General features: G+C 37.4%; 3 protein-coding genes and 1 pseudogene across 3 annotated transcripts; 1 reads left to right on the top strand and 3 right to left on the bottom strand.

Moving 5' to 3' along the window:
* Nucleotides 1-242: 242 nt before the first annotated feature.
* Nucleotides 243-2,248, bottom strand: LOC125471235 (transcription factor bHLH75-like). Its single transcript, XM_048571442.1, has 6 exons — nt 1,809-2,248; nt 1,506-1,622; nt 1,214-1,279; nt 1,018-1,086; nt 805-894; nt 243-498 (listed from the first exon to the last, which is right to left on the bottom strand). Exons 1-6 carry the CDS (start codon nt 2,082-2,084, stop codon nt 400-402), a joined length of 717 nt encoding a protein of 238 aa, XP_048427399.1. The 5' UTR covers nt 2,085-2,248; the 3' UTR covers nt 243-399.
* Nucleotides 2,249-7,859: 5,611 nt separating this feature from the next.
* Nucleotides 7,860-9,389, top strand: LOC103947119 (MYB-like transcription factor EOBII). Its single transcript, XM_009357976.3, has 3 exons — nt 7,860-8,213; nt 8,304-8,433; nt 8,582-9,389. The coding sequence occupies exons 1-3, from the start codon at nt 8,078-8,080 to the stop codon at nt 9,204-9,206; spliced, it is 891 nt and encodes a 296-aa protein (XP_009356251.2). The 5' UTR covers nt 7,860-8,077; the 3' UTR covers nt 9,207-9,389.
* A 2,125-nt stretch (nt 9,390-11,514) lies between these two features.
* LOC103947118 (glutamine--tRNA ligase) lies at nt 11,515-17,892 on the bottom strand. The gene is made up of 23 exons (XM_009357974.3): nt 17,549-17,892; nt 17,368-17,418; nt 17,049-17,120; nt 16,833-16,932; nt 16,570-16,665; nt 15,985-16,046; nt 15,780-15,881; nt 15,583-15,675; nt 15,065-15,217; nt 14,929-14,984; nt 14,422-14,512; nt 14,263-14,349; nt 13,920-14,117; nt 13,738-13,836; nt 13,409-13,540; nt 13,167-13,303; nt 12,952-13,051; nt 12,779-12,874; nt 12,585-12,685; nt 12,392-12,497; nt 12,194-12,283; nt 11,961-12,090; nt 11,515-11,765 (listed from the first exon to the last, which is right to left on the bottom strand). The coding sequence occupies exons 1-23, from the start codon at nt 17,690-17,692 to the stop codon at nt 11,671-11,673; spliced, it is 2,391 nt and encodes a 796-aa protein (XP_009356249.2). The 5' UTR covers nt 17,693-17,892; the 3' UTR covers nt 11,515-11,670.
* A 724-nt stretch (nt 17,893-18,616) lies between these two features.
* On the bottom strand, nt 18,617-21,398 carry LOC125471570 (annotated as a pseudogene).
* Between the last annotated feature and the right edge of the window lie 1,387 nt (nt 21,399-22,785).

Here is a 22,785-nt window from a genome sequence, read left to right as displayed (position 1 = left end):
TTTCAGCACTCAAAACCGCGTTGGGACATCAGTGCCCTTAATCTTAAGGGTAAGCTTAGAAACCCACATATATATCCACACGACAGATGACTCTTTCAAATCAAGTTATATATCAATGAAGCTGTCTTCAAATCATGCATGATCTATATAATTACCACTTTGATCTGTCTCAACCTTTCCTATCTTATTATATTTGGTTCATTTATATGGTACAAGATTCGTTTGCACCCTACACAAATATATAAGCATGAAAAAAGAATATTTTATTGTATATATTATGGGATCCATGGAAGCTAGAGAAGATGGCATTGATCGTCGTCTTGTGCTTCATTGTCTCCACATGTACATGTAGGGCTTAGGAGCATGGGATCTGAAGAAGATTGAGCGTACTCTCACTTCTCAAATAGGCCATGTTGCGTTGTTGTAGTGAGGAAGTCCTCCATACCCTTCTGATCTTACTACCATCTCTTGTACCTCCGGATATGCAGTACTTGTGCCCTGCAACATTCCACATTGCTCGCTTTTATCACTTTCATCTTTTAAAAGCTCATTAACAACCTTAAATATTTGATACGGAAAATGATTTATGCACACTCCTATGTATTTAATTTCATGAATTCTCCTTTGGTTTTTTTTTTTTTTTTTTTTCCGATTAAAAAATAAAAAGTAAATAGGAATGTGCATGAGAAGAAAGAATGAATCTGAAAAACATTTCCGTATATTGATTATAGTCTATACAAATTCATAATTTAATGTGGATACACACACACACGTATATATTTGCGTAAGCGTGTAAATGCATACCTGCTGCTGTTGCATTGCGTCCACAGCATCCACACCTGGTGTATTGAAATCATAATACGCACTTGCTGCAGAAAGTTTCATTGACAGAAACTTGGAAACCACCAATACAAAGCACTTTGTTAATATTCTATTGGACATATATGATCACTGATCCATGATTATGTAAGAAATCTCCATGATATGATATGATTAATTATTTAAGATATGACTCACCTCAATTTGGTTCTGCAGTGACTGAACGTAACTGCAAACCACATCCAGCATTACTGCCATTCCCATTGTCTGCAAATTAATTAAACCATAAAAAAAGAGCAACGACATCAGTAAAATTTTCAAAGGAAAATAATCATTCATTTCTTTCGTAGATGATTCAAATTAAGCGACAAGAAGTTAATCAAATTATGCATACCTTGTAGCAGCCTGGAACCAGATTTTGCAGGCATCTCAGCCTCTCGTTTATTTTCTCTCTTCTTAGCTAATAATACCATGCATGTTAAGCAAATGCGTGAGACCAACATCCCGTCAATATATAATTTCACGTCCGTGTAAACAGTATAGTTATCAGAATATTATGGATTTTAGCTATTTAATTAAGTCAAGATAATTAAGCTAAATGTGCTTCAAAATCTGGCCTTGAAAACTAACAAGAGAATTATTACTGGTAACATAATGCAATTTAAAAAGAAGTGATATATTTATACCCTTTCTGCCAAACTGTGGCTATCAGTAGCTTGGCCTCTCTTAGCTCTCACATGAATTACTTCTTTTAGTTTCTCTCCATCCTTTTCACTATTCTTTCTCTTTCTTCCTCCTAACGACTGCCAAGAATCACCAATCGCGCATTTCAATAACAAAAGAAAACGAATCTCAGAAAATCAATCTAGCCAGAAATTAAGCATACATGCATGATCAATCCCATGGTCAATTGACCAGACGACATATATAAGCTAGCTAGCTCTCCAACAAGCAACTATATAATTTTGTATGCAATAATACGCACGTGCCTTTCCTTTTCCGGTTTCTTGGCGAAAATCTCCATTCATGAGATGAGCTGTGGAACGAGCACCTAAGACGTCGTCATGATTTGGATCATCAGAAATTTGAGAAAAGCTTTGAATGTGTTGAGTGAAGTTGATAGGGAGCTGATGATCATCAGGTTGTGGCTGATGATAATCATCGGTAGTAAGGGAGGTGTCATTGCCCGAGAGAGCCATGATTTCATGATGAATATTGGTGCCAAGACTAGTCTCCAAATCACAGAGATTGTCTATGAGTTCCATCTTCCAAACTTCGAATCGTTTGTCTACACAGAAAATTGCGGTTTTGCATGCCTTTAGAGACAGACCAATCGAGTTTATAGAAACTTCAGTCCAAAAGCAAATTAGCTATACTACAGATTTTCATTTCAGTTATAAGTTGACTTTGTATCCCAACTTCTATATCCTTTTTTTATTCCAAAAAATAAAAGTTTAAATATATCCACGTCCAGTACACGGGACCATACACTGGTGTTTTTTAGCAAGATAAAATTCTAAACTTACTTTAATTTACAAAGAAGAAAATTCAAACTTGATCAGTGAAAATAAAGCAGGTTCATTGTCCTGATGTGTGTGGTATTGTATGTGTGAGGTGAGACCATATAACCGGTTTGGGTTTGAATTATGTAACTTTGGTATTTGATTTGGTGTGATTAGCTTTGTTTGTTTTCAATTTTTGTTCTTGATGGGAACATATATCTTCCCCTTATGGATGATGATGTTACCACAAATGGCATATATAGGGTTTCCACTTCAACTCCATTCAATAAAAGGTTGTAAAACCAAATATAAAGACTGACCTTAATTGGAGTGCTCACAATCTAAAGAGTCATTACAAATGTTGACTCTAAACTTTCTAAATTTGGAGAGCTTCATTTCTTTATCAGAGCACTCGATATTTCAAATCCACGTCGATAACAAGCGATTTTTCAGTGTGTCCGAAACACAAAGTGGAACACCACATGTCTTATACAATTGGAGGAACACTTTGAGGAAAAAAAAAAACTTTCCTCTAATTGTATAATAACAATGTGGTGTTCTACCTTTTGAACACCCTGAAAAATCTCTCATTGGTAACCCATACCGACTCCTTGACAACCCCCCATCCCCCTCGAAATCCCAACTTATAACAATATGTCATGCATATATGCATTCCTTGCTTGTCAAGTTAATTGGCATCTTCTGCCTTTTGATTTTCAACCCTAGCTAGAATAGCATGCTAATTAGATTACAGTTGTACTAAGTATCGTTTAAAAGTCAATCTTCACCAAATAAGCCTTTGATTCTTGACTTAATGTGTATTTTGTAGTGTAGCTAATCTTTGACTTTGAATTAGGATCCATACATTCTATGCCGAACTTTTATTTCTTAAATGGTGGAAGCAGAAGAGGGTTTAGGGTTTAGATATTGAACGATAACTTTGCCATCATATAAGGGTGAAAAATGAGACTGTCAACATCCTCGTCCAAATTATTTTGAAGGTACATCACAAATGGCCTGTTACTGACCTTAACTTGTTTAGACCTTGATTTCATCCAACATATATTCCTTGTATTCTATTGTTGTCAATGTGATTTGGGTCGATTAGTCAGAATAATGTGTTCGTTTTCTTGCATTTAAGTTCAAGTGTGTTAGAATTTTCTTTTGTCGAACAATATAAACCAGTTCGGTGTTGCTATGTATATAAGTAAACTTTTAGTCTTTCTTCTTATACCAGTTCAGCGTTCTTCAATATCATTAGTAACCCAAATCAGTAGGCGGGCAGTGTTTTTGGTGTTCTCCTTTGGTAAAAATTAATGGAGGTCTTTTTTAAGTTCATAACTAATGTCCATATCCGGCTGCACGTATGATGATGTACTAGATTTACGTGAGAATCTTAGTTCATGGAGGAAAGTGATAGGCGAATGCCATATGATTATGGAATGACAAGCCATAAATTTAAAGTTGTATGAAACTTATTTCACTAACAATGACATAATCATGGGATTATACAAGAACCATATCACCTTGTTATTAACTCTTGGTGGCTAAGAGGTTTGCAAGTGGTTTAGAGTATTTACGACTACATCTGAGGTTCTTTGTTCGGTTCTCATTACTCCGATCATATTATGAATATAAATTCATAGGTGCAAAGTAGCTTACAAGTAGTTACAAACATTATCATTATCTTCGAGATTTTATATCTCAGTTACTTGATAATACGGACTAGGGTTGGACTTTCCTAGGCCCAAATGATGTTGATTTTTATTTTTAATTTAATCCACTCTTTCCGGGCCGAACAACACGCAACGGGCCCAAATATTAACTCGGTCCAAACGGCAGGCCGGCTCAACCTCGCAGCAGTTGAAGAATCCGACCAAATTCATAAAATAAAAATACACAAATGACACAGCAAATACCACCAACACCTTTCCTCATTTTTCAACCCTGACCTGGAACAAATATACTATTTATATTTCTAAAATACATAAGTGCTTGCGACATCTGAAATTTAATTAAAATCTTCTCTCTTTTAAGATTTAAGATTAAGATATTGTAATTTACAACATGTTTATTTACTAAAAATAAAAATTAGAATTATTTTAATTTTCTCGGTGTTCACTAAAATATATAAAGCCGAAAAAGCGTAAATAAATCTTGAAATTCATAATCTATAAGTAAAAAATGAGATTAGCTAGAGGGTGGGACGACTAGTTGATTCGATTCCCATTGCTTACTTTCCTTATTCCTAAATTCTCCAATTCTCTATCCCATTGAACTTAGCCTTTACAAATAGGTCGTAAGTGTATCATATGTTCCACTCCATCTATGACTTATGTTTATGCTCTGCGTCAATTGTCACCCTCAACCCACACATTCCAAGTACATTCCACTACTAGTAACACCGAAGCTTTTTTATAAATTGCATGCGGACATGCTAGACTGTCTAATTGTAAAGGAGTTGCGTTGAATTGAGTGATCTGTCTATCTAAAATCTACACAATAGGTGGTTTAACGTCAATAATCACATAATTTGGACAGTACGTCCATAGCACTCTCTCATATTCTCAGCCACATATCCACAGATCCACAGCTCCAGCCTAGGGTACCCCCACCCGAACAAGGGTTACCGCATAAACACGCGTGCCTTGTATCGATATATATCAAGATCAAGTCTATCTCACATGATGAGTTGTTGCTAGTTATCTTTTTACTCCAATCTTTTTTTACATGATTCAGAAATAGATAAGATGACAAGAGCATCTCCTCCCACAATAAAGAGCAATTCAACTAAATTTGGAAAAAAATTATCCTCAAATAATCGATTCTCTCATGTTCTGATATGTGATATCAAATATACCTGGCCTTTGCATCTATTCAAAACTTTAAGCCCCCATATATGGTCCCCCTCTCCTCTCCATTGGCCACCTCCCCCACTTTGAAACCTCCCCATGTCACTTCAGTCTTTCTTCTTCTCACCACTTTTTCTACAATCCAGCTAGTTTCATGTATAAAACAAATCAACGTTTGTGAAAATAGGTCAAATTGGATATGTAATTATTGGAATCATTGTTGGAGACTCAAATGGTGGATATGCAAGAATTATATGCTGGTGAAGGGAGGGCCCCAATTGGTAGGAAAAAAAGAGTTATCCTGCATTTGAAAGAAGAAGTATAAAAATAAAAAAAAATATAGTGATAATTTGATTCTTCATCAAGATTATCACGATGATCAAACGACTTCCAATTTTATTGATGTTTTTGCATAGATATTCTTTAGGTTGTGATTAAAAATTGAACAAATTTGTTTGTGATTCGTGCACAATGAAAATTGTGTAATCACAACCAAGTAGATAATGAGAAGTGCAATGGTGTGCACCTAAGTGTCATTCTTTTATTGTTAGGACAATACTTGTGTTCACACCATGGGCCACATGCGTGTCCACTCAATTGTGCTTTACGTAATTCATGGTAAAAATATCATGATTGAAAACATTTGTCTTCATAATTATCATTCACATATCATCCTTTCAAAATCAGTCAAATTAAAGATGATATTGTTAGTGATATGTATCAAATACATGATTGGTTTAGCATGAGGATGCTAATTGTTACCAAAATTGAGAGTTGTTTGATACATATGAGTGACTTAACAATCTCTAATTAATTTGACTGAGTTTTTACAAAGTTGATCTTTAAATGATGACTAAGAAAGCAAGTGATTTCAGTTTATAATATTTGTTTAATAAAAATACCCTAATTACAATTAAGTGGACTAGAAGGTATGGTTTCACGTATTTTCATTTATTAGTTGGCTAGGCGAGTGATAATTTTTTATCAAAACAAATAGTACCACGTTCAAAAGAACAAACGCATTTTTTGGTGCTTGAATGAGGCATCAGTTATATTCCAACCACACACACACTGTCAATGTCATACAAAGTTGAATACTTTGAATCACGCTTCAATGCAGCCCAACGCAGAAGACGCCATTTTCCACATCTGGTTTTGTATTTTTGCAGTTCTGTATCTGCGTAAATATATTTTGTCCAGTCAATCACGTTTCTTGTATAAGGAGGGGTCGAATCCAGATGGGCAACAAACACAAACGAAACGAAGCTAGCTATCCCCTGAAGAAAAGAAACCCTACTACATTTCACTATCGAGAAGCTCACTAATCTTCTCTTTCTTTAGTTCATACCTAATTATTCAAAGGTTTTTTTAGCCAAAATGGTCCTGAGATTTGCATAACACATTACTTTGGTCCTTAAGATTGAAAATCAATAGAAATAGTTTCTGAAATTATCCACCATCCATTATTTTGGTCATTCCGTTAAAAACTCAGTTAAGTGTCCCGGAACTCTTGACCGGAAGTTTGGACAATTTTCAAAGCTTCGTAACTCAATCGTTTCTTAACCAAATTCGACCCATAATATATCAAAATTAAGATAGTAAAGTATACAACAAGATTAATCTACTTGGAAGCCTAATGGTTGCCAGAGATAGTCGGAAAATAGTCTGAAAGGTGACTGGTCTGCGGGAAAACTGGAAAACTAGCCGGAAACTGGGTAAACTTTCAACATTCATAACTTCTTCAATACTCAACGAAATCGGGTGATTCAAAAACAAAAATCATATTTCTCAACGAGACAAAGAGCATGATACCTTTCTTGATGGCTAATTAGCCGTGGTTTGGCCAGAAAATGGCTCGAAAGTGGCTAACTCGAGACCAAGACAGCCAATTTCGAGCCGTTTTCCGGACAAACCACGGCGAGTTAGCCATCAACCAAAGATACCATTCTATTTGTCTCGTCGAGAAGTATGATTTTCATTTTTGAATCACTTGATTTCATTGAGTATTGAAGAAGTTATGAACGTTTAAAGTTTACCCAATTTCCGGTGAGTTTTTCAATTTTTTCGGCTGACCGGTCACCTTTCAGGCTATTTTTCGGCAATCTCCGGCAACCATTGAGCTTCCAAATAGTTATAATATTGTTCTACACTTTTCTATCTTCATTTTGATATATTATGGGTCAAATTTGGTTAAAAAACGATTGAGTTGTGAAACTTTGAAAATTGGCCAAACTTCTGGTCAATAGCTCCAAGATACTTAGCAGAGTTTTTAACGGAATGACCAAAATAATGGACGGTGGACAATCTCAAGTCTATTGGTTTTTAATCTCATGATCAAAGTAATGTATTATACAAATCTCAGAGATCATTTTAGTTAAAAATCCTTATTCAAATCTATCACACTGTTTATGAAATCATTAGTATGACAGTCGAACAGTTGTATTGCGTTAACAACTGACGACTCAAATTCCGCAACTATTCTGTAATATTTAATTGCAATATCATTAGAATTGTACAATTAATGTGGTTTGAACTTGACCAAGGATGACTAAGAAAATGATGTATTTTGAAGTGTCCCATCTATAGCTGGAAGCTCTAGCTTTAACACTCAGCAGGCTAATCCATAGCCCCATTGAAACTGTACAACCAAATACCATCTCATAAAATTCCGTTTGTAAAGTTTTAGAAAGCCGAATATGCATGTGGACAGACGCCTTATAGGGTTTTACTTTTCTGGATTTGAACCTGTAATTATTTGAAACTTTCTTCTTCTCTATAAAATCTGAATTTGCCTTCCTGTTGTTTCACTTTCATCCCTCTCTTTCCTCAAAGCAAATATCTCCCTCCACCCCCCCCCCCCTCCCTCTCTCTCTCTCTCTCTCTCTCTCAAGTAAAACAGCAACTATGGCTGCTCCTAGAAACCCTAATGAAGAACATGCGCTCAGAAAAGGGCCATGGACTCTTGAGGAAGACAATCTGCTTATACATTACATCGCGAGCCACGGCGAAGGCCGTTGGAACTCTTTAGCAAAATTTGCAGGTAAATAGTAGCCACATGATCACAACCTTTTGTCAACAAGTCCATTTCATTTTTTGGTTCTCAAGCATTCAACTCTGTTTTTTACTTTAGGATTGAAGAGGACCGGAAAGAGCTGCAGATTGAGATGGCTAAATTACTTAAAACCCGATATTAAGCGCGGCAACCTTACTCCGCAAGAACAGCTCCTGATCCTTGAACTCCACTCCAAGTGGGGTAACAGGTCATCTTCTATTCATGTCACAACGTTAACTCTTTAGTAAAGTTGATGTTTGTTATGTCAGAAATTCTCCATGCAGAATACCCGTTCTTTATGTCGCGCATCAGTATTGTCAAAAATATATCGATAACATGCATGTACGTTATTTCAGGTGGTCTAAAATTGCGCAGCATTTGCCGGGGAGAACAGACAATGAGATAAAGAACTATTGGAGAACGAGGGTGCAAAAACAGGCGCGCCAACTGAACATCGAGTCGAACAGCGTGCAATTTCTCGACGCAGTTCGGGGTTTCTGGATGCCGATTCTGCTGCAAAAGATGAAGCAATCTTCTTGTTCTTCAACCTTGAGCCCTTCTCAGAACTCTGCATCTCCTTCTCTGTCGCCAAATCACACAGTTCCTTCCGTGCCACTCCCAACTTCTCCACCTGGCAATGTGACAAACATGTTTGACAATTATCACATGAGTGGAACTTCCAATCTTGCCACCGTCCCAAGTAATATTCTTTCGTCGGAATCTCTTATTTCACAGGTTCCGCAAATGGCAGAACAGTCGACGAGTTTATACCCTGCATTTGACCACATTGGATACGGCGGCTTAAGTCCAGATGGCAGTTACTATGTGGACAGCAGTAGCTATGACATGGAGGGTCTCAGCCTGGACCCTGTTTCGGCAATGGGCAATTATGACAATTCACAGTTTGATTGCCAGATGGTAGGAAATGATTGGATGTTGGACACCATCACTGACAATTTATGGAACATGGACGGGATGTGACAACCTAGAAAGTTAGATGATTTTCAGGAGATGATTCTGATTTCTGAGTTGATGTTGTTTAAGGTTAGGGGATGTATTCAAACTGCATTTTCTACAAGTAATGTAATCAGATGCTGTTTGAAGTTGATTGTTTTTTTGTTATTTACAATTATTTAAAACTTGTAAAATAAAGATTCAAACTTAGGTGAACCACGTTGAAACAATATCTTATGTTTCATCCTTTACTAAGTGTACTCATATGTTTGACCCTATACTAATTGCGGATATAGTACAAATCTTATTTACAATTAATATTTGTTTAATTTTTATAACGGGGGTGACAAAAATGTTGTAATAAGAGGTAGGCGGGGGCTCGAAAATGATAGTTCGTAGAGGGGTTCAAATAGATCTATTTCAAACCCCTATCAAACTTTCATTACAAGTACGAAATCTTATCAGGTCGGATTACCAAGTCCAAGAGTGCTCTATTTCTCAAGTCACTAAACGTTAAACAAGCGATAACATAAAAGGAGAATCCACTCTTAGCAGAATCGAGCATGGATATTTTCTTTGTTTCAGCATATTTGCACGAGTTATTCATCTACAAGGCCTCAACTCACTCACTGAGTGACAGCTCAGCGTAACTAACAAATAACAAACAGTAGAACTGACTAGAATTTCCGTAAGGAAAGTGTTGAAGAAGCAGCTAAACGTCGGCAATCAGAAAATAAATAAATATATATATAAAACAAATTAACATAAATTCTAATACTTGTTAAAGGAGGGGGTCCCCAACTAGATGCCACGTCGTGGAATGAATTACGATGGTTATGTCACATCAGTCTTATTTTTTTAGACGGTCAACCATATGATTTTATTTCTAGGTGACCACATGGTGAATGTTACAAAGTGATATTCTAATATACTAATATTTTAATACACAATAATTTATTGGATAAGAAATTTGAATGAAAGCAGACATATTGTATTGACTGTCACGTACGCATAACTATAATCAGTAGGTAAATTAAAAGTATTTTTAAAAGACGTGTCAGATCCTAAGTCGAGATGCCATTATGCCCATATGATATTAAAAAAATTTCCAATTAATGTGTTATTTGCTGATTAGATTTAAAGATCTTGTAATTAAGAGTCAAATTTGACAATCAAAATTTTTTTTATTAATTTAATTGTGGGTAGCATCTTCAAAGGAGATGCCAAATTTTAAACATCAAAATAATTGTTGATAGCTTATGTGGCAATTTGACATTTTATACAATATTTTGTTCCACCCGATATGTTAAATAATAATGCCATTTAATAATTTTTTTTTATCATTTTGTGGAGTCCAATGATTAAGGCAACCAATCAAATATTTCAAAAACATAATAACATTTATTATATATTATATTAATCTATTAAAAAAATCATTTAATAAATTTTTCAAATTTGACAACAAAAGGTTTTACCTTCAAATAACTTAGTGCCATGTAAGAAATTGAAGGCTCGATTGGAAAGAGTTTGCTACCATTTTTTATTGTTGTATGCTTACATAACAATTTTGACATCTTCTTTGAAGATTACATTAATAAGAAAAATAATATTTAACAATTTGATTGAAGAAACACAAAATTTGATATATGACTTCAGAATATCACATCGCTCATCAATTTGTAATATAATAGTTATAATTTGACATTTCCATTGAAGATGATCTAAAGTATCATGATCGATCGTACAAAAAAATTGTAGAGGTGGGTTCGTGAGTTTGAGAGCATCTAACTCGTGGGTGTTTTGCTTGGAGCCGTGTGGATGAATTAAAGTGAACATCAGTACTAGGGTTGGGGAGGGTTATCCTTGAAAAAGTAGGGCACCACAGTGAGAGAGAGAGAGAGGGAGAGAGAGAGAGAGAGAGATGGAAAATGGTGCGCTATGTTTTCATGTGAGGGTTTGGCTTTGGAAGTTTGGAACCTTTGAAATTTAAGAATACGATGGGAAATGAGATATTATCGCTCCAAATTTTCAATCAAATCAATCTTTCTTTCGCTTTCACAACTAAGCGTGAAGAGACTAAACTCTCAATCTCTCTCTCTCTCACAAAGGAGGAGTAGGGATGAGGAGGCAGCTGGCTGGTTTTTAAATTTCTTTCTAGTGTCAACACTGCCGACTGCAGAGAGCAACAAAGTGTTCTTTAATTGCTCCTTATTACCCGTAATTTCCCCGTCCACACATTCTCAATTCTCAACGAGGACGAGGAGTAATCCAATCCAACGACGCAAAAATAACACGCTAAATAACTTTTAGAACTCGTTTGGTGCCTTGGATTGGATTAGAGATACTAATCTAGGTTACACTTCATTTGGTACTTCCAAATTTATAAGTTTGCTGGCACAATAACATCAGTACAGAGAAGAGTTGAGTTTTTAATTCATATCTACTCACTGAGTTCCCAAACTTTCAGTTTTGTGTCCTGCTAAGGCGTTGCCTACTTCCCGCCCTTGTGATAGCCATCTCTCAGCGTGACAGTACGGTTGAAGATGAGCTTCTCAGGAGTTGAATCCTTATCGACTACAAAATATCCTGCGACACAGAAACATACAGAGTCCTCAGACGATTCCATATGAGTAGACAAATTATATGGACTCGAGCCACTCCTGTACAACTTTCTTCCTAGATTCCATATGGACTGCTATCAACACGCTTGAAAGAATACTTCTTGCCTTAAAAACGTTATCCCAGTACAAAAAAATTAAAAAGGTCAATGCAGAAACATACCGAGCCTTTCAAACTGGAATGTGTCCCCAACAACAGCACTTCCAAGCGAGGGCACAGCATATGCATTCGGTATTACCACCTTGGACTGTGGGTTCAAATCAGCAAGCCAGTCTTCGAGCTCAGCAGGATTCTGACAGACAAACAAATTTCCAAAAGATTTAGCAAGAGGGAGGGAGGGAGGGAGGGATAGGAAGGGGTGAGAGAGAGAGAGAGAGAGAGTAATGATGGCCAACCTCTGAAAGGAACAGTCGGTCAAACAATCTGACTTCCACCTTGAGTGGATCAACCCCTGGAGAAGGTTCAGAAACCCAGTGGAGCACCCCCTGTGGAATATACAAATTGAACAATAAGAATACAAAATGTGAGTAATAAGCACCAAAGCTTAGTTTCCAAGCATCAAACAACCACAAGAAAAAGGATGGACTGTAGACCTTTGGCTTTGTCTTCTTTGTAGGATCATACTCAGCCCGTATCTCAAGAACTGTTTCCTTATCATCAGCTAATATGACATCCGTGCACTTAATAGGGAACGCATATCTGCAAAATTAAGATAAAGACTGTGACCCTTGAGCCCAAATATGCTCAAGTGGAAAGGAAAGTAAAAACTTGTAGTCCATATGGTACCTGAGCAGGACAGATTTACCAGGAGCAAGCCCAAAGTAATCCTTTGAATCTTTAAGCCGAAAATCAGACCGGTCAATATAAACGGTATTGGAAAAGGGAACCTGATGTGAAGGAAAAATAAAAAATTCAGTGACAATTGAAGTACCAAAAGCTTGGAGCAATGTTTAATATTTATCAGTAAAACCCAGGGTTACCTTGTAGAAAGCAGATGCATCATCAGTCTGAGCATCAGGCCATTTCCTTGCTTCTAGATCCATTGTAGTGCCAGCTTCCAGGTTTGTAATAACCACCTTAAATCAGAAATTATGAGTCATACACAGATGGAAGAAAAATACCACAAGCAAACCAATGCCAATAAGATACACACCTTGAGGGGATGTAGCACAGCTATCGTTCGAGGAGCTGTTTTATTTAGTTCCTCTCTTATGTGATACTCAAGGCGACTTAAATGTATCATACTACAATCACTGTTGCAGAAAGAATCACAAGTTCATATATGATAATGAAGAAGCACAATATACTGGCAGAACTAACAGCAGGCCCAAAACACACACGCACACATGCACATTCAAAAGCTCAAACCTTCTAGTGATTCCAATTCCTCTAACAAAAGCATTTATTGCGGTTGGAGTAACACCCCTGCGTCGTAAACCAGCCAGTGTCATAAGACGTGGGTCATCCCATCCGTCAACCCAGTTCTGAGTCACTAGTCGATTTAACTGCAACATAGATGGTAGTTGCTAAGTGTGGAAAAGGCTCACACGTAACAATTATATATCAAACATTATAACTCTTAACATAAGTATGTTCAGTAGTTGACTCACCTTACGCTTTGACATGACGGTGTTACTGACATTCAGCCGTGAGTATTCCCATACATACGGCTGATAGATTCCAAGGGCATTTAATAACCAGTAGTACGAAGCACGGCGAGTCTCAAATTCAAGTGTGCAAAGCTGCCATATTCAAATACAGGATGACTAAAGACTCAACATCTCAAGACTCAACCATCAACATTTGCACAATAATGTGAAAACACACAGAGGATAGGGAAGGAGATGCTCCTATGATAAATTTGGCATGATTTTATGATCATGAATCATGCCACTACTATCCATTAGGAAAGAATATCAATCGAAACTGGAAAGCATACCGAATGTGTGATATCCTCAAGAGAATCAACAATGCAGTGAGAATAATCATAACTTGGATAGATACACCACTTGTCTCCAGCATGAGGATGGGGCGTAAACTGCAATAAGAAATTCACGCTGTAACTATTAGGATGCCCATGAACTCGAGTAATTAGAAGAATTATTTAAGGTATACACTTGCCTTGATACGATATGCAATAAGGTCATACATGTTAAAGTTATCACTCTGCATGTCTTGCTTCATTCTAAGGGTTGCTTTGCCTTCTTCAATCAGGCCTCGTCTCATATCCTCAAAAAGTTTCAATGACTCTGCAATTGGCCTGTCCCGCCAAGGGCTGTTCATTTTTTTCTCCCTGTACTCCTTTATCTCGTCAGGTGTCTAAAACCATATTAACAAAGTTAAGTATCTTTCTCAGACCAATGTTGACGTGTAAATAAAAACAATGTCATGAATACAAAAGTAGAAGTCATCAACAATTGATGAACAGCATACAAACAATTTTCAAATAAACTTTGAACAAAACCTGATGATCTACATATGCATGACCCCTTCGTATGAGTTCCACTGCAAAATTGTACAAATCTTGAAAGTAGTCACTGGTGTAAGTGATCTGCAGAAATCCAGCAGGAGTCAGCTGGCGCAAAACAGACTATCAAGAAGATGTACCAACCAATTATTTTACCTTGTAGGGCTCCCAACCCATCCACTTCACAATTTCCTGAATATGATCAATATATTCTTTCTTTTCAGCTTCTGGGTTCGTATCGTCAAACCTAAAAGTGATAAAGTAGGAATCGGACTTTTAAAAAACACGGGAAGATAAAAAATTCTTTCCCTTTCAAATTAAAGAACATTTAAAACTTTTAAAGTAGATTATAAACTTCTGTAACAAACAGTAGTTCAAATATGTTATCCTGGAAAATTAGAAATATTGTAATGCTGTAACAGTAGAATTAATCAAGAACACGTTCTCCTAGTTCCAGATATTGCAAACAAAAAAATTAGGTAAGATTATCTTCAGCAATAATACAAAGAGTACATGCACATCATATATGATCATAAATTTTGACATCATCAACCACGACAAAATAATCAATTATATGGTTTCCATGTCTATTTTGTTTCTCCCTCCTACTGGAAATTGAAAAGTAAAATCACACTATAAAAGCTGAGAAGGAGTGACTCTCACCGTAGGTAGCAGCCTCCATCCCTCTCTTTTGCCAGGCCAAAGTCGATAAACATTGCCTAATCAATAATTTACAGTTATAATGAGGAACAACCACTGACAAAAGCAAAACACTGAATCTATCCAAGAACACATTTACCTTGGCATGACCTATATGTAGATACCCATTCGGTTCAGGAGGAAAGCGGGTCAAAACTTTCCCACCAGTCCTGTTTAAGTGTTTCTCAAGCAATTCCCTTGTATTGCAACATCTCAAAATAGAACCGTCACTAAAGAAAACAGAAGTATGAACCTGAGGATTGACAACGGGGTAACAAAACGTCAGAGCTGGAGTCTGGACATGCGATAATGTAAAAGAGAAACACACAACTAAATAAGGCAACCAAAAAGGCAAGGGGTTTCCAAACATGTCATACTTGCAAGTCAAAATCATGAGCAAGATAGAAGAATGAGTTTGATACTACCTTAAAGTATAATTTTGAAATTACTCAACGGTGAAAAACACCAACTGTACAAATACACTCTAATCAGAAAATAAATGAAAATGACTTCTTTGTTTCTTCAGTACTTTGTCTGAATCTAAATATTACCTTGTACATACAGTTGGAGGTATGTTGTAATAAAGAACGAAGAACAAAAAAAAGAGGAAGATCATACCTTATAATTATCCAGTGGCTGAGGGAATATCGAGTATGGATTAAGAACTTCTTCAGATGGCTGTTCTGGAGTAGAAACAGCATCAACTTTGTCCTACAAAAATGGAGAAGGAGGGGACGGAGACACAATGCAGAGTGGTCTTCAGTCACTTCTTAATAAGTTTCAGAAAAAATGCAGAAACATGGGAAAATACTAACCTCTACTTTAGCAGCCTTCTCTTTCTTCTTTTTTGGAACCTTCTCATCATCTGCTGCTGTCCTTTCACCAAGTAATTCACGCAATTTTGCATCAATAAATTGCTGTCACAGAAATATTTTAGTGCTTACTTTTTCAGTTTTTCTGTTAAAAACCTGAAAAATAAAAAGCTAACAATTAAGTCCAAGGCAAGTAAAATAAGATCACCTTTACAATTTTTGGATCAGCCCACGGATGCCTCCTCCTAACGTGTGCAAACAAATCACCCACTAGATTAAACAACAGAATACGAAGTTTAGTAGTTTCAAACAGGACATGCTGATGCAACACATAAAGAAGGTACAAACAATTTCATAAAGAATTGGGGGTTGGAGAAAGAATTAAACAGGAACACAGATGCATAAGCGCCAAACAATTCAGAGCAACAGAGGTCACAAGGATCAGACAGGAGCCTATAGCCCAACCAGTTAACGGCTGAGAAGCGAGCATATACGAACAATTAGGCAGGAACCCCTTGGAAAGACATGTACGTGACACTTCTAATTTCTCAAAACCAAAAGTAATTATGAGGCTTAAAGAACCCTCAAAGGGCTAGAAGAAATAATAGCAATCAACCAAACTATTGAATTCTGGATGTGTCTAGGATAACACAAAATGATAAAAATTCTCAAAAGATTCATAAAACATAGTATTGATGAATGCATGTTTTTCTATAATAACATATAACTTTTCAGTTGTGAGAATTGTGTGTAACTAGAAATGCCTGGGAGGAAAAAAAAAAAAAAAACTAACCATTTGTTCTATACCGCTGCTCCAAGATTGCAGCCTTATTCTCCTCAAAAACCTCACTAACAGTTTGTTTTATTTCTTCTTCTGAAACTTCAACACCTGCTTGCCAAAAGCGCAAAGGTTAAGTGTCTATAATTGTAGAAATAAAACAGTATCAAATTGTGAGAAAATCTAAGTCCAGAATAGATAAATGGAACCAGTATCAAATTCCAGACATACACATTACGTAACAAAACATGTTCAATATACGTCCTGATAAATCTTACCAACACCACAAGCTTCTTCAAATTTATTTACTTCAAAATTCTCTGGCCCCGTTGTTGCAAAAAATGAAAAAGCCGCTTCTAACTGGGCAGGGGTTTTAATCTGGAAATAAAAACTGTGTAAGAATTCGAAGAAAAAGTACTTTAATAATCAACAGCAAGAATTATAAAACAGTACGTCCGTTAAATCCAAAACACTAAGAATGTGCGGTCACCAACCTTCGACGATACAATGTATTGCGCCAATGTTGGGCGATGCACAAGGGCATTTGCTGGGTGCTTTGTGGCAACCTGTCATAGATGATACAACACCAAGTGCATATATAATCATTAACATATACTCACTGTCATTAATATTAATTAACCATGCTTTCCTAACTAATTTAGACTATTAGGTTCCACGGAGCTTCAAAGTCCGTCATCCAAACGCACCCTTATGGAACTATGATCCATTTCGAAAAAGATGGAGCTAAAGTAAATTCTGGATTAATAGCTTAATCAGAAATGTTAACAGATGGCTTAAAGTTAAATTACTGACCGTGTAGAGGAGATTGCCAACTGTTCGACTGCATCCATCAGTAACCGCCGCCTGAAATTATTCAAGAACAACAAAATAAGTAGACTAAAAATATAAATCCGAGGGATTATGAATTGCATGCATTTGAATCGGAAAAAAAAAATTAAGCAGCAGAAGAAGAAGAAAATCAACGATTGAGTACCTCGTGAATGACGGCGGTGAGGTTGGCGGTGACTTTGTTGTTGGCGATGGTGTTTTTGGCCGTGCGCTCGTCCAATCCGACCTTGAGGAAGAGCTCGAGGTTCTTCTCCTTCTCGGAGGAGCCGGCGTCGTCCTTGCCGGGCATGGCTGAAACAGGAAAGGAGCTTCTAGGGTTTAGGGAGCGAGCCTGCGCGTGACTTTGTAGGTTTAGACGTGGAAGGGCGCCAAGCAGGCGAAGCAGTGGAGAGGGAATCGGATTGCGGCGGTGGACTCTGGCAGCTAATTTGATGGGAATGCGATGAGAGAGAGAGAGAATCTGTGGTTTTCGCGCTTCTGTGGGCCTTAAGCTTTACTTGGAATTGGAAAAGCAATAGGACGCGTTTGTCTTAACCCATTTAACCCTCCCAGACCAACTTGGGCTTCAAGCAACCCGACCCGTTTATTTATTTACATCTTATCAAGAAAATATCATTAGTCGTTATTCTATTTTTCCACGTCAAACTTGGGCTTCAAGCAACCCGAATTTATTCTCTCCTTCTCTTCTGGAGATTCCTTTTCGCGAATCTTTTTAATTGTGACTTGAGTGGAGAATAACTTTGTCGAGAAAATGCAAATAACGGTTTCGCACAATGATGAAAAGTAATAATGCTCATGTACTCTGGTGCGGATTCGATCTCATTTTATCCTAACATTCAACAATTTTAACCTACTAACCGAATGATTCTACAACCAAAAGTACGGTGGCACAATTTAAGAACACTCGTGGGCATCTTCATTTTCGAGTCAGTTTTTACTACCACAAACTCTTAACAATTGGAATCAAAGTATGGTTTCAACAAGCAACTAAGCCCAAACTCACAGAAGGGTCAATGTCAGTTGTCAAAAAAATGGCCAGCGAGGACATTGATCTTCCTAGAATACAGTCATACAATTCATCAGCTCGAAAACTTACATTAAATTACATACAAAATCTCTTTAACGATACCAATACACTAGTTATGGAATTATGAGAATCGGAAAGGATAAATAAAATACATGTAAAGAATGATGGAGGAAATATTATTAAATATTAATAAGAATGTGACCGTATAAAACCGTGTCCACATTTTTCTTCTTTCGGAAAAAGAAAATGGAAGAATTCAAAGTAACTGCAGACTACCAAATCCCTAAATATTCTGCTGTTCACTCCCACCCTATACAATTGTAGTTCTGTTGATTTGGCGGTAATGCTAATCTTCGTGTTGGCAGGCACAAAGAAAACCTCACCCTCTTCAACTATATCATCACCGGTCACTATATCATCCTCAGACAGACTTGCATCAAAATGTCCTTTCCCGGCGAGTAAACAGGAAGAGGGATGGTCCTAGGACTGAAGGAAAAACCACCGATGCAGAGTGAGGAAGGTTACAGCAGTCAACTTCAAATTCTTCAAAAGGTGGGAGATACCTTGTTGTGTATGGATTCAAAGAAATGCCTTGCATAATTCAGGAGAACCCTGAAAAAACATGTCAATAGATTAGAACCAAGCAGGTTTATATTCTTTAGAATGCTCATATCTACCAGAAGGCGTGATGATCATATCCAGTAAAATCCAGCCAGACATTGACAGATGAGACAGTGATGAAGTCATGGCAAATGCATAGACCTATTGATCTATTGGACAACAGTGACAGATGGAGCATCCCTCAAGAAACGGAAAGAATCGAGAATGAAAATCTATGTTACCTGTCTGTATTCGAGCCATAGAAAGAGTGTTTGGACATCCAATGGTTTTGAGGGTAAGGCCAGCACGAACAACATTGTCAGAAGTTGCCATACACTCAATGCATTCACCAGAAATATATGCATGAGGTCATTTGGCCCAAGGACTTATTGCTTCACCACGGTTCAGCTTCACATAGTTAAGAAAAAACGCTGCTATTGCACCCACATCATCTGGATATTGACTCTCCAATCTGAGTACCAGTTGTTCTTTAACGCTTCAAGATGCCTTTCTGGTCCAATGAAGCAAAGAATATTGTAATTGAAGAAAAACCTAGTGATGCAATCAACATAAACATGATAATGGTGGAACTCTCTAGTTATACTGACCATTCAAACAACAATGTTCCTATCACCTTTCATATTGGGTATATACTGATAGCAGAACAATGAGCTATGATTTTAGTTATTGTGTGGGTTATAATCCTTCAATATGTTTAGCGGAAATCAACTTTTTTAATGGCAACAATTACAGCAAACATAACTGAAAGTACCTTTTTCTCTAGATAAAGGCGTCTTTCAGTCTAGAAATCATCTCAGCAATTGTATCTTACTAGTAACATAAAGTCGAGTGAAGAGATGGACTCTATATCCGTTTTGGCTTTTCCATTCTCATGGTCCTCACTACCAAGCAGAATCCCTCTGCATCTCCAACTACAACCAATTCTGCAATCTCGGAACACTATTAAGCATGTCCTTAAGCTCCTGGTTGAAATAAAATATACATTAGGAACAAACAAACAATATGGAGTACGAGAAAGTGTTTTATAATTATAATAAGAATGCACTCAGTTTGAATATGTTTTATAAAATCTTTATAAGCTGAGGGTAAAAAGTGAACTGCATTTCAGGTGATATACTTGAGAAAAGTTAAAAACTGGATTTCAACAGCGTATTAACTTATTGATTTCAACTGCATTCCTTTACTCTTCCTTACCGCATAGATCCTGTGGAACTGATTGCTAAAAGCAAAAGCAGAGTTTATGCTTCATTACCAATTACTAGGGATCTAACCCATCGCAACTATAATCGGTACTTTTTCAGACATTGATAAGAAACGTCATCTAAATCTAGCCACACTGTTATAAAAATCAAATTCAATACAAGCACAAGAACCAAATGACATCAAAGCGAAGTTGCATATTTTTACCTTGACACTGATAACCCACAAAGAGCCTCGAATTCCGTCAATGCCAATGCCATTTCAGGCTTGTGATTTCATCTCGGAAAACACTTGTGTGTAACTTGTGCAACACCCTAGCCAGTTCTTTATCCGGATGAGCCTGTATCGACAACGCCCTTCCCAACCGAAAGCACCTACAATCCACAATAATCCCAAAACTCCATAATCTTGCTAAAGACACTCAATAGCATTTTGCAGACAAAGTTCTAAATCTCAGATTTACAATGTATTACCCAGATAACAAGAACAAAATGCAAATACAGTGTTCACAACTATCATTAACTATTCAATTTTCTTTTCCCCTCTTCAGCATTTTCTCAGCAACCAAACAACAAACAGAACCCATACCTTAAACAAAAACGGAAGATCAGCACCCATTTTTCAACCCACCTTGTCTCCAAGCACACCAGGATCCTGCGAGATCCAGGCCTTGAGACTCAAGGGCTCCGACCGAATCCGCATCCGACGCCCCAGATTCATGAGTCCAATCCAGAACTCCGCGTACGGCTTGCCCGGGTCGATGTAAGACCCGGAATTGAGCGCGAAAAGCCTGGCGACTTGGAATGTGCGGCCGACAATGCCCCAATCGTAATTCTTGACGAAGCATCTCAGCCTGACGGGGGCAGCGGCGGCTCCGCTTCCGCTCTTCTTCATGCTCTTGTCCCACGGCGGCTCCATTTTCTCATTTCGAACCGGCCCAAATTGCGGGAATAAAAGATTGTATGGAGGGAATGGTCGTGTCGGTTTGTGGAAATCTGGAGGTTACCCGATAGTCAAAGCTGTCAGCATCGTTCCGCTGGCGGGTCGGATCCGGGTCTAGATCTGACGACGTTTCACTTCAATTTTCCGCTGTAGTTTTCGTTTGGTAAAAGCGCTGTTTGGCGTTTGCATGTATTTATGTTGGGTAATTTGATTTGGGGTTTATGTATTTTAATGCCTTAACGACAACGTTTCGGGGATATGCTTAATTAGATTCCCAAACAGGGTCCATGTGGGCGGTGGGACGAGGAATGTACAAGCCCATCAAATTAAGGGACACTGACATCGCGTTACGTGGGCCTACCTATATCATGCATTGTCTGTCCCTCCGTCCTAGTCATTTCTTTGGAGCCCTTATTTTTTAGGTCAAACAGAGGTACTAGCCCATGTGTCAAATCCTTCGTGCATAGCATGTACTTGCACGTTTTATGATTACAAATTGTGATTGTATCAGTAAGGCGCGTGACAAAAGATCATATTTTTTATAAAGTAAATATCGCAAAAATATGTGTTCATTTGTATTTTGATCTTACGTAACTTTTAGCTTTCGTAACTTTAGTTCTATCACATGCGAGATAAGTCCTGATGAACCAAAATTATCGAAGTCTCTTTCGTGCGGGTGCTCATCATGGATCCCACTTCAATATATTGAGATTGATGGAATGATTTAAGTATAATATTAGTGCTTAAAGATTACCTCTTCACACATAGTTAAATAATTTTGGATTAGACGCTACATTCTAACATGATATTCATGTGATCTGTCCAATTGTCCCACATGTTCCCATATATCCAATTAAAATTGTGAAAAGTGTTAACCACAAAAGATCTGAAAGAGGATCCTCTTCAAATCCTGTTTGTGCGGATACTCGGGACCCATTAATCCGAGTCGTTCATGATATATCGAACAGTGAAAAAAAATCACGCTATCGAAGAGTGCTGTTGCGGCCAAAGAACCTCCAAATCCATGGACATCATGCCTCGTCCATCGCCTTACAATTCTGCCCAACCAAACACCATTTCTGATTTGCGCGTTCATCGTGCACTAAAGCACACTATCGCCGACGAAGGTGGGATCGTAACCTCTCTTATGTGGCGAACTTGTTCTCTACGCTAATTGAGTTTACGACGAGTCATCAACATGCCTTGGTCGCGAACTCATTCGATCTGTGAACATGAGAAGAAAAGCAATGAAGAGAGAAGAGAGAAGGTAGTGAACATGAGGTTGGTGAAATCATAGTCGTTCGATATGTGGTGAATGACCAGGATCAATTGATCCTAAAGCTCCGCACAAACATGATCCTTTAAATCATGTTCCCAAAAAACATCACTTATAAAAAGACATGTTGAAAGTAACTCACATCCAATATTAAAGTTTCACATACGTAGTTGAACAACTTTGAGTCTCTCCACATATTTTTGTGTTGGACGCTCTCACATTCTAACATGATCACATGCTTTTAGATTTAGTACAACTTCATTGTGTCTTTGCCCTAATAAGGTTGAAACTAGTTTGAGCGCTTGCAACGCAACAA

This window comes from the organism of the source record quoted next, unplaced genomic scaffold, assembly GCF_019419815.1.
Source record: "Pyrus x bretschneideri cultivar Hongxiangsu unplaced genomic scaffold, Pyrus_bretschneideri_v1 Contig6, whole genome shotgun sequence".
Taxonomy (NCBI): Eukaryota; Viridiplantae; Streptophyta; class Magnoliopsida; order Rosales; family Rosaceae; genus Pyrus; species Pyrus x bretschneideri.
This window is presented reverse-complemented; position numbering and strand designations above follow the sequence as displayed.